Here is a 14,864-nt window from a genome sequence, read left to right as displayed (position 1 = left end):
CACAACACTGCATGGCATGGAGCTTGGGGTTGTCAACTGTCGGAGTACAATGTCCCTGACATGTGTGTGGATGGTGCAATCTGTCCGTCTGTCTTTTTTTATTTCCTCCAGCTGGTCGGCTACATTTGAGTGTGATTTAAATGAAAACAACATACCCATTGACAAATCTGTCTTGGACTTGAGGTCACAACTGCCCAAAAAACTGTTGCTAACTGACAGAGGCAGCCTAATTTGCCTCCATCGTTGTCACTAATGTGCTTGACTGTCCCTCACTGTGTTTTTTGTATTCATTGGATTATGTGTCAACCCCCATGAACTGCTAATGACCAGGAAGCAGTTGCAGGTTTGGGGGCACAAGCCTACTGATCATAGAAGGAAATCTTGCTTGAATTCTGAAAGATAGTCACTTTATTTTCTCCTTCACATGAGGCTGGCATTAAAGGAAACCAACCACGTTTTTTTCATTCCCAGCATACTGCAATCACCACACAAAGGCACTGAAAGAATCATCGTTTTTGGTGCTGTTGGCCAATATCATTAGCATAAAGACAAAGTAGATGCTATCATGCTAATAACCTGAAGCTCAACAGGCTGCATAGATAACATACACAGCTGGTTCCACCCATCTCTTATGAAATGCAAGGCACTGAATTTTTGTATATACAGTTAGCCTGGGTTCACACTACTACGATGCGGGAACCAGTGCGATTCTAGTGCGGGTTCCTGCATTGCATCTTCCTCACGCTGCCTTCTGCAAACCGCGGTGGCTGTCAATACATGATTAAAGCAGAGTTCCAGCCTTTTCTGTGTTTATTAATAGTCAGCAGCTACAAAAAGTGTAGCTGCTGACTTTTAATAAACACACACTCGCCTGTCCCACGGTCCAGCGATGCGGCCGCCCGAAACCTCGATCCTCTCCCTCTGGTCTCGACCTCGCTGGCATCACTGGTGTGGGCACCCGGCTGTGACAGTTTGTGGCTTCACAGCCGGGTACGCACTGCGCATGCGCGAGTTGCGCTGCACGTCTTGATTGGCCGGCAATCTTCTGGGACCTCTGACATGTCCCAGAAGATTGCAGGGAGGGAGGGGGAGAAGAGAACTTCCGCTCAGGGCGGCGCTCCGAGCGGAAGTGGGAGAGGGTACCTGTCAAAACTAGGTACCCGCTCCCCCCCCAAAAAAATAACATGCCAAATGTGGCATGTCAGGGGGTTAGGACTATTTAAAGCGGAAGTTCCACTTTTGGGTGGAACTCCACTTTAATGACACCCCCAGATCGGTTCGCAGTTCAAACTGTGAATTCAGACAGGAATCGGATCACATGAATGTGAAAACCTAAGCGATCCAATTCCAGAGCGGGAGAAAATGGCTTCCTGCAAATCTAATGCAAGTTCAGCCAAACAACTATGTGGCTGAATTTGCATTGCACAGACATCGCATGTGATCTCCATAGCAATGTGGTGTGAATTATATTTGGTTTCTGTGTTCGCAATAGTGTGAACACAGACAAAGTGCTCTAGAGAAGATGGATTGTAGAGCTGTTGGATAGTAAAGCTTGACTATGTGAATCAAAGCAATAGAAATGGTTTCCTTAAATGTTCTAGGGCTAAAAGGTGTCCTCCCCCCCCCCCCCCAATTGACTTAAGGTAAAAGGTTGCAACCTATAGAAAATTCTAAGCTGACTTTAGGGTCTCCGCTCCAACATCTTTTTCACCCATTCAGTGTATTCCACTGAGGGTGTAGTTCAGGCTAGGTGTTTGCCCTGACTATATATAAAAAAAAAAAAAAAAAACCATGATGCCAGTGTTAACAGTTCACTGCTATCATTCATATGAGCTGTTGCTAAGTCACTTGTCACAGACAGACCAGACGGATGGGTGTTGTGTGCAGGCAACCTGATCAAATCAATGGCAGGCAGATACATGTACCTGCAGGGATCCAAGCGTGTCCTAGAGTGTACATCTATGGTGGACTGATGCATAGATCAGAATGCTGCCTCTTCTGTGCAGGTCTACGCAGCAACCCTCCCCACCCCCCTTTCTGTTATTGCACGCAGCTGCTTGGAACACGTGCGCCTCCTACATGGGTTAAGATGACCCTTCACATGGGTGTGTGGAATAGATCCCCTGTGTTTATTGACGCCTGATCATCCGTTCACATGCATTTTCATCCGCATCCGTCAATGTCCGTTTTTTTGGAACGTATGAATGCCCTATTTTTCATCCGTCAAAGAAACGGATTGGATGGAAAACGGTTGTAAACGGACAAACGGTCCGTTTTTTCATCCATTTTTTGTATTGGTAGTGGATGTAAAAACAAACAAAAAAAAAAAAACGGATGAAAAAACTGATACATTGAACTTGCACTTGAACAGTTTTTTTTTTTTTTTTAGCATGGAAGGATTTGGCTGAGAAAGGACATCATTACTAGCAGATATCCGTGCTCATGTATAGAGCACGTAATCCCCCCAGGAGACACAACTGTACAGTTTTTGGTATTCTTTATAGAGTTAAACCCCAGCTGTTTTTTTTTTTTTTTTTTTTTGTTTAGCCAGCATAGTCATTATATGAAATGCAGGGAGTGGGTTCTTGTTCCTCATTTTAGTTCTACCCACACAGCTTTTGTAAAATTCCCAGCACAGCTAAAACAGACTTCCTTCTTGTACAAAATCTACATTTATGTCCCTTCAATATTTCGGGAGTCTTGGTCTAGTATTGGTCCAGTTCTTTCTATTGTTCAAGCTTGCTTTTGTGTTTTTTTCTGATGTATTCGTTCGCATTTCATGCAAGTCCCTCTTGCTACTGTGACTTGCTTGCTGATCTGTCAGGTGAGTGAAGTACCAAAGTTTGTGTTCTGTTTAATTAGGTTTATCTTGGATATAAACCATCTGATTTTTGAAGTGCATTGTGTTCTGTTAAGAAGGTAGGGCCAGATATGTAAATCAACAAATACCAACGCAGTTATCCCTATATAATCACAACTGGGGCCTAATTTTTTATGAACCTTTTTTCTTGTTGCTAGAAATGTATACTTGGATTCATGTTGGCTTGGTACAGTGTAGGTGTTTTCTTCATTCACAGATTCATATAGGTATTTGAGCTAAGCCCACCGGTGGTAGTGAGTTGAAGGGATTTAAAGATTAAGCCTAAACTGATGTATGTGATTGCTGGAGACTTAAATATCATGTTAGCTTTATCTGTCTTTTAGGAACTATAATGGAGGGATTTGCTGTTCATTGCACTACTATTGCTTAGTTACTGTATATTTTGATGCTGTGCTTTAGTGATGGAATCTCAATGATATAAAATGGATGGGGAATCCAGGAGTGAAAACCTTGATTTATGGTCTTGTGTAAGAAAATACAGATTATTGCAAGGACAACCTGACTTTGGAGTCTTGGTAAGGAACAAAATGCCAGTGGGTGGTCTACCCTCCAGAATCATCAATGGGGAATTGCTCCTAAAAAAAAATAGGCAGACTTTCTGATCTACTATGTCTTCTAGTTACAGCTAGTTTAATTTAGCAGTATCCATTTTTTAAAACAGTCTGCCTTTTTTAGTAAACCAAATGTAGCACCCTCCTAGGTAGGTGCTAGAGAGTATAGTTTTGGATCTTTTATGATTGCCAGGTAAATCTATATTCTGCCTACCAGAGAGCAAGATCTGCTCAGGTGCAGCTCAGTTTGTCTGAAGTGTTTCACGCTGGTCCAATAGGGAGACTTATTGGACAGTGGGGGGAAACCTGACAAATTTAGTACATCCCTGGTGATTGGCAGAGGAAAGTGCCTCTGTACATGCTGGGATACTGTATAAATGCCACGGGCACATGTGCAGGGTCTTTCAGCCTGCGAGCAGAGTTTGGAGGGAGGGGGCAACAGTCGCCGCCTCTGTAGAGGTTGCCATGCGGCCTCAGGTAGTCGACCTGAGGGCCTAAAGAGTTAACTAACTGAACCCGAAGGTCCTGTAGAGTGGACTGGAAGGGGGACACTGGAAAGGATCTGATTCTGCATACAGTGAGTACAGATCTGTGTCATGGGGCCTGTCCTGAGAGGGCCATCCTGTGAAGTGGATGGGTGTCAGTAAAGAGGATGCTGGAGTGTCCTGAAGATAATGTAGTTCACAAAGTCTTTTGCTGGAGAGAGAGAGCAAGAAGACTTAACCCTTTCCATACATGTGGCAGTATGGGTAAAGCAGCGACTGCTTCCACAAGTAACCTGGTGAGTTCAAGTTGGAGTATTCCACTATTACCTTCTTCCATCCAAGTTCCACAATAAACCACCTCAAAAAACCGAAACCCCTGGACTGTTGAGTGACAACCCAAGTAAGGATGGATGTGTGAACTGTCCTTAAGTGACTGTCTGCAGGTAATCGGAGGAGACCCAACAAGTCCTCACACAGCAAGCCCTACGGGGACAGTGCTACACAAATATATAAATTGGGTAAAAAGGTCCTTGCACTCAATTTAGGTAACTGAAAATTTTTGCAGCATACTTTGGAAGGGTAATCTATCTGCTTTGGGCATCTACTGCTTTCTTTGCATAAATTTATAAAATGTGTATTTTTTGTCTGTATTAGGCAATGTAACAGATTAATTTTAGAGGGGCTTTAAGCATTCTATACTTTGTTTCCTCAGGTCCCCCACCATTTCTATTTGGGAGTGTTGCTATTCTTAAAGCTCACTGTAGGGAAAACAGTTTTTCACGTGACTGTAGTTATCCTTTTGCCCTTTCAATCTGTGTTCTCCAATTACAGATTTTCTGCTTCCTACTTCTGTAATCCTTACAGAAAGTCAGTCAGACTTTAGAAACTGAAGTCACCATCACTCAAAATGAAGCGTTTTAACTTGTTTGTTGTGAAGGCAGCATCACAAAAATCTGAAACCAAAGCCATACCTGCAACGAAGGAAGTAAAACACTTCTGCTGCCTGTGCTGCAAATATACATGGGAGCAATTTCAGGAGCAATGCAGTATCTTTTGGCATCCAGAATCCTTCCCAGTATGTCCACTACCTACTCCCACAATGCATGCTGTGGTTCCTTCATCTGGACTCGTCCGTGAAGCACAGCATGCAAAGGGGATCAGGCATCTGACGCTACCAAAAGTATCAGAATCCAAACATTTTCTAGCCAGTGTAGCTCCGGGACCTAGTTACGGGCAGTGTAGGAGAGCCAAGTATTAACCCATACCTATGCATTTGTCAGGTTCCAGCTTTTGCATGCTCTGCCTTCTCTGAATCTTCTTTCGTAGTTTGTGCCTTTCCCATTTTGCAGCTAGTGGTGTTGCTTTTCCTGCATATGTATGATGCAGTGGTGACATCCCGCCACCAGGCTTCACTTTTTGGCTTATTTCAGATGCCTGGACTGTTTGCTCTGCTGCTTGTGAACTGCTGACAGTGTAAAGCTGGATACACACTATCCAACTTTTGTGGTTAGATTTCCTTCAGATTTACCTTTTCTATGTAGTGCAAGGGCCTGCCAGATTGCATACAAATTGAAAGTGTTTAGGTTTGACCTCCATATTATATGGTTTTGGTAAGTCTAAGGGAAAAAGTAAGGGAAAATCTTATAGTGTGTATGTCCCATTATGATGCAAACAAATTTATGCAGCGCTAGCTCCAATAATATTTTAGTAAACAATATATCTCAAATTATTATAAATATAAAGTGCTAAGTGCTGAAATGATCAAATATGCAATAAACAGTAAATATCAAGTGCATAAAATCCACATAAGGTGTTATAAATAAATCCAAGTGAGTATTAAGTGCATAAAAAAGTCCTTAGTGATCCAAAATAAGGTGCCAAAGTGCCAGGAATTCAAAGTGCTTGCAAAGTGATAAGGTGCCCCTCTCGGTTCCCCACTCACCAGATTGCCGATATAAAAAGACCTTGGTTATTTATTGCACAGTGGCCCGGGATCTTTGAAACAGACTTCTCCTATGCAGCCTTCAGTAATATATGGGTCCGCCTCCGCTTCCACCATTAAATGAAAAGAGGGCCATACATGGTGAAGTATGTTTAAACCGATTTTTATTTTCATAAAAAGGTCAAATGGATACTCACAAGCGAATATAGTATATTAGCGTGTAGACAGTGAACTCGTGTGGCGCCGCTCTCGGCGTGCGTTCCACACACAGGAAGTTCCTGACCGGAAGTGACGTTCCGTCTGGTCCGCAACCGGAAGTACGTCAATGTGTTTCGCCGTCCATTTCGCCCATTAGTCTGTGATGTCTACTTTAGATACTTTAGTGGCCAGTGAAGCAGTTTAGCATGAGCGCATACTGACATTGAACTATTTTATTAAAATCATTGTTTTTTAAAAAATTGGTAGATGTTTTATTGGTACTCTGGGTAACTGCCATAGTAGCTTGATCAAAGTGCTCTGAAATGCTGCACAGGGTTCAAGGCACTAAGATCTATTGCATGTGTTCTTTTCCTTAGTAGCCAATATTTTGAGCCGTATGACTTTTTTTTTTTTTTTTTTTTTTCCCCCCCCAATATCTGTTGACTATCGTTGCTGCAAGCAAATGTTGGTATGCCTATTCAGTCTGCATGGCTTAGTAAACTGGATGTATGATGTGCCTCTGAATAAATAATATTAAAGGACCATGGATATGACTATAGTACTTTGACTTAACATGACAGCTGAAATCTTTTGGTGCTTTTGCTATGTAATTGGAATAAAAATAATTTGCCAAGCTGTTATTTGTTTTCCCTAGATTCCCAAGAACAGAAATGGCAACAATGAACTGCCTAATAAAAGCTCTAAGGCATGGGTGTCCAACCTTTTGGCTTCTCTGGGCCACATTGAGTGTAGAGAAATGTTCTCGGGCCGCATATAAAATATATACTATTTGTTAAGGTATATAAGTAATAAAGCGCCGCCGTGCCCCCTTCCCGTGCTGCCACCCCCCCAGCACTAATTTAACACAACTAGTAGATGATCCCCCTCCGAGGCTGACTCTGTGGCCGTCCCCCCGACTCTACTTCCTTCCTCCCCAGCAAAAAAGTAAATAAATTGTCAGGGGGCAGTGGGCCGCATTGCCTGTGGTTCTGGGCTGCATGCAGCCACCGGGCCGCAGGTTGGACATGCCTGCTCTAAGGCCTCTTGCACACGATACTCCTGTTTGAGCATCTACTTTTTCCAGACTTTTTTTTTTTTTTTGTATGTATTTGAGACGAGTATTTGAGAGCATTGAGGCTTAAATTACTGACCAAAAATGCATATTTTTCTATTTTGTTCTTACTGAAGAATGGACAACGCTTGTTTACGTGCCTGTGTGCATAGGCACATTACAATTAATGGGCTGTATTTTAGCTCAAAAAGCTGTACTGAGCATTTTCAAGCCGCGAGATGCTCAAACAGGAGTACCGTGTGCAAGAGGCCTAACTGGGTCTGAATGTATTCTCCATAGGAAGGGTATAGTTCAAGCACAGTGAAGTTGCCCTTGTGAACTTGGTCATGTGAAGTGATGTCATACAGTTCTAGGAGACTGTAAAAGCAAAAGACTTAATCAGTAGCTGCAAGCCTTTTTTTGTTTTTTTGTTCTTAGTTTCACTTCTACTTATTCTCTATCTTCATGTTAGCTGGATGTGCAGTTTAGTAATAAACCGATAGGAAATTTTGTAGGTATGTGGTCGGCATTATTTTGATTCCTGTATTGGCTCAATAGGCCTCATGCACATTGTATGCTCTTGACACACTTTTCTCCCCTGCGAACGTGGTAAAAAGTAGCGTTTTTGTACGGACGTTAACACCTATTCCTGCATCTAGTGTTAATGCATTCTACTGGCCAGAATTCTTGCCAACACGGGAACGTGCCTAGTGTTGGTGTGCGTTCATGAGCTTTTAAGCATTTTTAATGCTTAAAAGCTCTTCTAAAAGGACAAGTAACTTTGTGTGTATTGGGGCCTAAAGCTGAATACACACTATACAACTTTTGTTGTTAGATTTCCTTTAGATTTACCTTCAACTATGTAGTGCAATGGCCTGCCTGATTGTATACAAATCAAAAGTGTTTAGGTCTGACCTCATATTATATGGTTTTGATAAATCTAAAGAAAATTGTATAGTGTGTATCCAGCTTAAGGCAGGCCATAGATGGTATGAATTTTTTTCCTGCTACCAACTGTCAACACACAGTCTTGACAGGGGAATCCCTCCATCCCTCCTGCCGAGCAATTGTTTTCTCCTGGCAGGGGCAGCTGTCCCTGCTGGGAAAAGACCGTGATTATCGCTAGTGGCTATAGCAGCCGCTTGCCATAACCGCAAGCAAATCTGGCAGGCTGGTTGTACCCAAGTTTTTCAATTGATCAACTTATTACATTTTAGCCTGCCCATTAATGGTTTGAATCTCAGCCGGTTCCTACTGAACTGGCCGAGATTTGAACCCTATATGGCTGTCCTAAGGAACGGTTCCTTTCAGTTTCTTTCAACACTGTTCTGTTTTTTAAAGAGGAAGTAAACCCTCCTCTGACACTTTTACCTATAGGTAAGCCTATATTAAGGCTTACCTATAGGTACTGTAAATATCTCCTAAGCATGTACCGTTTAGGAGATATTTACCTTACATGCAGCCAGTGACGTCACTGGCGCATGCGCTCTGAAGGAACGGCCGCTGGTGCCGTTCCTTCAGAGTCCCGTGCCGTGACCGTCGGCTCCCGCACGCATTCGTGACATCACCGCGGCTCCGGCCAATCAGATGGCCAGATGCCGCGATCCCGGAAGGCGGGCGACTGGACATGTCGCCCGTCATACAGGTGAGCGGGCGGCACGGCGGGGGCTCGTTCTTGGGGTAAGTATTTCATAATGAGCTAGTATGCGATGCATACTAGCTCATTATGGGTTTCTCTTTCAGGTTGCAGCAAAAAAAAAAAAGTTTCGAGGGTTTACAACCTCTTTAAGTAGATCTGATTAGTATGTTTATACCTCTCAAAGACCCCAGTCACAAGATCTGGGTCTGACTTCCCCAGACCTGGCTTCCTGTCACAGGAAATAGGATGTCCCGATTTTTTCTTTTGGAATATTTGTTTACTTTTTTTTTCACCAAAGGATACAGCTGGTGGAGGTGTAGCGTATGGGCAGAGGTTCTCACCACTGGTATTCTTAGCTAGTTAACTCCACAAGCATTTTTTTTTACAATTTAGCAATATGCTAAAAATGCTGCCTGCAATAATGATACAAAAGTGACACACATTACTTTGTGTGGGTCAAAGTGTTTGTTTCTTTTGGTTGTAATGTCTTCCAAGTGCTAGTTTAATATCTTTGGCTAGTAATGGATAGAAGTCATCCAATTATATTCAGTAATCTTGTCTTATCAGGACCCTAAAATGTTTATGGTGATGTGCAGATTAAGTAAGGGTGTTGTGTTGGTTTTTTCGTATTAACTGTTGGTTGGAAAAAAAAAAAGTTTCTTATGTATACAAATGGTAGCTGTGTAAAATAAAACTTCTAAAAAAAACATTTAGGTTAACTTTTGTGTACATTATAATCTTGAGGCTGGGTTCACATGGTGTACAGAACGGCTCGCAGCAGGAGGTCCAGGGCGTCCCTGTTCACCATTTTAGGTCCAAATTTTTGGCTAAACTCTGACCTGAAATGGACCAGAAGACTCACAGGACCCTTCTGCAAACCACTCTGCAGCTGTCTGCGGAGCTGTGCGAACTGGCTTTCATTGAGAGCTGGTCACAGTCCCCTGACATGCGAATTTGATGTGGGGAAACCCACATCCAATTTGCACCAGTGTGAACCCAGCTCGATGGTGATCGAAGGAATCCCTAAGACCCGGTTCACATTAGCGTGACTTGTCAGGCGCCTTGTCCATTGAGCGCTACAGGACCCGTTCTGATAGGAGCGACACAAGTCGCCACGACTTAGAAAAAGGGTCCTGTACTATTTCGGGGCGACCTCGGAGCGACTTGCATAGACTTCCATTATGTGGTGCAATGTAATGCACAAGTCGCCCCCGAATTAGTAAGGAGTCATGTCGCGCTAATGTGAACCGGGTCTTAATCCCCATGTCAAATGCGTTTTAGTTTAAAACTCCTGAATAGTTTCGAAAGAGATACAACCCAAGGTTTGTGTTTTAGGTTCTTCTTTTTTTTTTTCTTAGTGATAGTAAAGTCCCCCCCCTTATTTTTATGGGGGGGGGGGGGCAGACATACTTGCCACCTCCTGTACAGTTTTTGCCCAGGACCTCCTCTTCTCGGGTCCCTCTTCTGTGATCCTGGCCTCTCCCTCCTGTTGAGTGCCCCCACAGCAAGCAGCTTGTTATGGGGGCACCTTGAGTTGAGTCACAGCTCCCTGTCTCCATTCATACACTAAGGCCTGACCCGGCCCCACCCCCTCTCCCTCCTGATTGGCTAGTAAACTTTGACAGCAGTGGCGCCGCTGCTGTGTCTCAGCCAATCAGGAGGGAGAATCTAAGACTGCTGAGACACTCGTGGACATCGCCAGACAGAGGGGGACCTCGGGTAAGTATTAGTGGGGGCTGCTGCACATGGGTGTTTTTTTTTTTTTTTTTTTTATTCTAATGCATAAGGATGAAAAAACCTTCTGACTTTACAACTCCCTTTTTAAAGCAGTTGGATTAAATTTAGTAAGAAATACCGTATACTTTACAAAAATTAATTTTCTAAGTTGCCCAAAGACATTAGTACTAAGAGGTCTTTTTTTTTTTCGTGCAGAATGCATGTCTATACAGTATATTTACGTTTTCAAGAGTGAAGACCTTTATGCAATACAAACATTTAAAACATGCATTGTTGTTCATAACACAGCTAAATGATAGGTTTTGTAGTGGTGAGGGGTTTTTATGTTCAGCTTTGGTTGAAAAATGTTCAGTTGCACTTAATAACCTTTTGTATTGAAGTCACTTTTTGTTTGTGTATGCTTCTAGGTCGCAACTTTTATGGATTACCAACCATGTCTGTACACGCCTTGACATTGAGAGACTACAACACAAAGAGAGTTCAGACTTGTGCAAGTGTGGCACAGGTGAGTCCTTGCACCTTGTGCAAGGTATTTATTTACTTTCTATTTTAAATGCCTAGACGTTTCTGTAGATATGTAGTGAAGACTTCAAACCTACTAAAAGCATTTCTAGGTAGAGAGTGTCTGATAATAAGCGCCATCATTTCACAGTTGTATTTATCAATGATTAGGGTTTGCAATTCAAAGGATGCCCATATAGAGCCATATAGATAATAGCAAGCAATGTGACATGTATTTAGGGCATTCTTTGCAACAACCCAGTCATGTAAAGGTGGGAAAAATCACACCTTTGAAAATGTCTTTGCAAAAAGAAGAAAAAGCTGGAAATCTATCACATTCTACAGTTTACAATTGTACATGAATCATTGGAGTAAGATGAAGAAGCCTCTTTGCTGATCCTTTCTCAAACATCCTTCCTATGGGCCTCCTTTACATGTGTCCTAGCTTAAAGCGGTAATGAACTGCCTCTTATTTATTTTTTTAACCTGCAGGGCAATGTCATAATGTCTTAGTATGCATCCCATACTAGCACATTATGTGAAACTTGCCTTAGAGCGAAGCCTTCCAGCAGCTCGTGGTCACAGCTGAAGGTGCTTCCATCTTCACCCGATCTTCTTTCTGGGTTTGCGGACTTCGGGCTGTGTGAGTGGCCAGAGCCGCGATGATGTCACTCCCGCACATGTGCGTGGGACCTGCTGTTTACGGCACAAGACTCTGAAGGAACGGCATGGGCATGCCGTTCCTTTAGAGCGCATATGTCAGTGATGTCATTGGCTGAATGCACAGTAAATATCTATAGGTAAAATTCATGCATGGGGGTTTACTCCGACTTTAAAATGTGCTGTAAAGTTTCCAGGTGCCCTCTTCCCTATTTCTTCTGTAGGGTGCACACTGATATGTGTTTAGGCAGTTTACGCATAGACCTATTTAGGGCAAATCACCTCTGGCAAGCCTGGTGATTATCTTAACCCATACATGAATATCACATGACTGGTTGTAGAGGTCAGCCTAATTTAGAACTGTGGATGATGTGCTCATTTAAGACTCGCACGAGTGCTTTTCAAACCACAACTAATTGGGTGTGTGTAGGGGTACATTTTTAGTTCAGAAAAATGCATAAATATTGTATTATTGTACTTGAAGCGACTTTGTTTTCAGCACCTGGGAGACTAGGATGTGTATGTGTATACATACATACATACATACATACATACATACATACATACATACATACATACATACATACATTTTTTTTATTTGCACAGAGAAGGCAATGGTTCTTGTGTGGGCTCTCGCTCCTGCTGTCCGTGTCCATTGACAGAGAGGCTTTGCTATGCCTCCTGCTCCCCTTTCATATGATTTTAATGACGGTGTTCCGTGAGAATTACCTACCCCATGAGAAAAACCTACCCTCGTCACTTCCTGCCAGGAACAGCTGAGCAGCGCAGCAGTGCGCATGCTCACAGCCCCGGATACGTAATGGAACAGCTGAGGAGCTGACTAGTGCGCATGCGCACTAGTATGAAATGATCACGGTGTTCCGTGAAAAAAACCTACCCACGCGGCGGTTACATTAAAACAGCTGTGCTGCAATACGAGTCATCTCCGCTCCTGTCCCTGGCACTTCCCTGATCTTGGCTAGTAAATGTAAAAGCGGGTCTCGGCTCCGTGATTTATCTTTTCATAGACCCGCCGCTGCTTTTATATTTACTAGCTGATATCATGGAAGTGACAGGGATAGGAGCGGAGATGACTCATATTGCAGCACAGCTGTTTTAATGTAACCGCCGCGTTAGACACACTGCCGTGCATCGGAAGTGACGAGGGTAGGTTTTTCTCACGGGGTAGGTAATTCTCACGGAACAACGGCAGCCAAAGCCAATGGCTCATGCAGCTATCAGTCCACACTGTGAGAAGGGGGGGGGGAGAGCAAAGAGAAACATTGCTCTTCTGCACACCACTGGATTGAGGTTATGTACCTTGATGCAGGGAATGCAATAAGGTTAAAAAAATAAACCCAAAAAACTTTGGGCTTTAGAACCATTTGAAGTAGTGATGGTGCCCATTATCAAAAACGAGTTTGCTGACAGTAGTTCTGGTTGAAAGCTGGTCTTCCTGATGTTCAGTAAGGGTTTGCTCAGTTTCATCACTGACTGGTTCTGTCCAACCTCTTTATGTTTGTAAGCAAAAAGGAGCAAGTGTCCCACTACCAATCACATTTATAAAAAAAAAACAATCTGAGCAGATCAATCCTAGCCTTCTGATGTTGTGAGTGAATACTGGCAGGTGTTTTTTGCTACCCATCACTCTGTTTAACAAAATAGACCAGCATCACTAGGAGTGTAGGTCAAGACTTGCTACGCAAATCACTAAACCTCAATTGTTCCTGATAAAATGTCTGCCCAACTGTATATAAATAAGTAACAATGCTAATTGGCAAACTACTGATTTTCCTCTAAAAATCACAAAACCACCAGAAAAGTAAGACTATATGATCACCTATCCCATTTAAATCCCCTTACACATATAACACATAAAAACAAATCCACCAAACATGGCTCCAGTCCAAATATGCAAAATAGTATCCAGCCGGAAAAGGCAATTCATACTTGCTCATTAAACTGCTGTTACCTGGGTCAAACATATACTATATCGTCAAAAGTATTGGGACAACTTCCTTTACACCAGGGGTATTGAATAACAATTCACAGAGGTCCAGTCAGTAAAATCTTGTTCTTGCAGAGGTCTGAATATCCTGTCAGTACCATTGGCATTTTCATGTGTGCCAAATGGCATGTTGCTGCAGCACCATGCGGCTTGGTGCGGCACATTTTTTTTTAAAAAATAGGTAAAGGACTTATTTTTGTGTTTTCTTGCGGGTAGTGCAGCCCATGACGTGAACACCTAATGCACATGCACAGATCTTAACCCATTCTTACATCTGCGTCCTCAGTCCCCACTGCACAACAGTCTCCTTCCCCTTCATATCAAGAGCCCCTATTGATGAGTGTCCTCAGCTTCCCCCTTTACATCATCCCCCTTCACCCCTTTTACAGTAGTGTTCTCACATTTCCTTGACATCAACCCCCATTAACAGTAATGTCCTCTGCCCCTATTTACACCATTCCCCACATTCCAGTCCTCAGCTCCCCCCACAGTCCAGTCCTTAGCCCTGTTTAACTTCATCTCCCTCTCTGTCCTGCCTTACACAGACAGATCAGAGGGAGACATGCTGCGCGGGCATTGCAAGATAGTGATTTGCTGCTAGGATTGCCCTTCATCCTAGCAGCCAATCACCTGCTTCTTAACCTCTGGCAGCCCCACCCTTCATCCAGAACTGTCCCGCCTCCTGCTGTGGGCTTTGTGAGGATTACAGAGCGACAGCAGGGGGAAGAAAAGTCTCCCTAATGGTTGGACCGCGAAGGTCTGAATAGTAGAGTGGCGTAGTCCACTATTTAGTGACTTTACACCCACATGAACTTTAAGGGCATCACAGTCTTAGTCTGTAGGGTTCAATATGGAGTTGGCCCACCTTTGCCACTATAACAGCTTCAACTCTTCTGGGAAGGCTTTCTACAAGTTTAGGAATGTGTCTATGGGAATGGTTTGTAACCATTCTTCCAGAAGCGCATTTGTAAAGTCAGGCACTGATGTTGGAGAGAAGGCCTGGCTCGCAGTCTCTGCTCTAATTCTTCCCAAAAGTGTTCTCCCCCTGAAAAAAAAAAAAAAAACAACCCCACACCATATTCACCCCCCCCTCCCCCACTGAAAGATTTGGACCAGTACACAAAGCAAGAGTGGACACGCATCCGCTCTCCTCCGATTCTTGCTGTAACCTGGAAATCTTTGTCTGTGGTGATACTTCGGGTCAGCCTCTC

General features: G+C 43.3%; 1 protein-coding gene across 1 annotated transcript in view; it reads left to right on the top strand.

Moving 5' to 3' along the window:
- Positions 1–2,760: 2,760 nt before the first annotated feature.
- The window catches only part of RUBCNL (rubicon like autophagy enhancer), a gene marked incomplete at its 5' end in the record, with an annotated part of 89,200 nt that continues 77,096 nt past the window's right edge, over positions 2,761–14,864 (top strand). Inside the window, 2 exons of the mRNA XM_082247253.1 lie at positions 2,761–2,824; positions 10,892–10,989. Of these exons, the coding sequence (XP_082103379.1) occupies positions 2,761–2,824; positions 10,892–10,989 (162 nt within the window). The remainder of the gene's footprint in view (positions 2,825–10,891; positions 10,990–14,864) is intronic.

This window comes from Pelophylax lessonae (genome assembly GCF_965119305.1).
Source record: "Pelophylax lessonae genome assembly, chromosome: 2".
NCBI classification, from domain to species: domain Eukaryota; kingdom Metazoa; phylum Chordata; class Amphibia; order Anura; family Ranidae; genus Pelophylax; species Pelophylax lessonae.
This window is presented reverse-complemented; position numbering and strand designations above follow the sequence as displayed.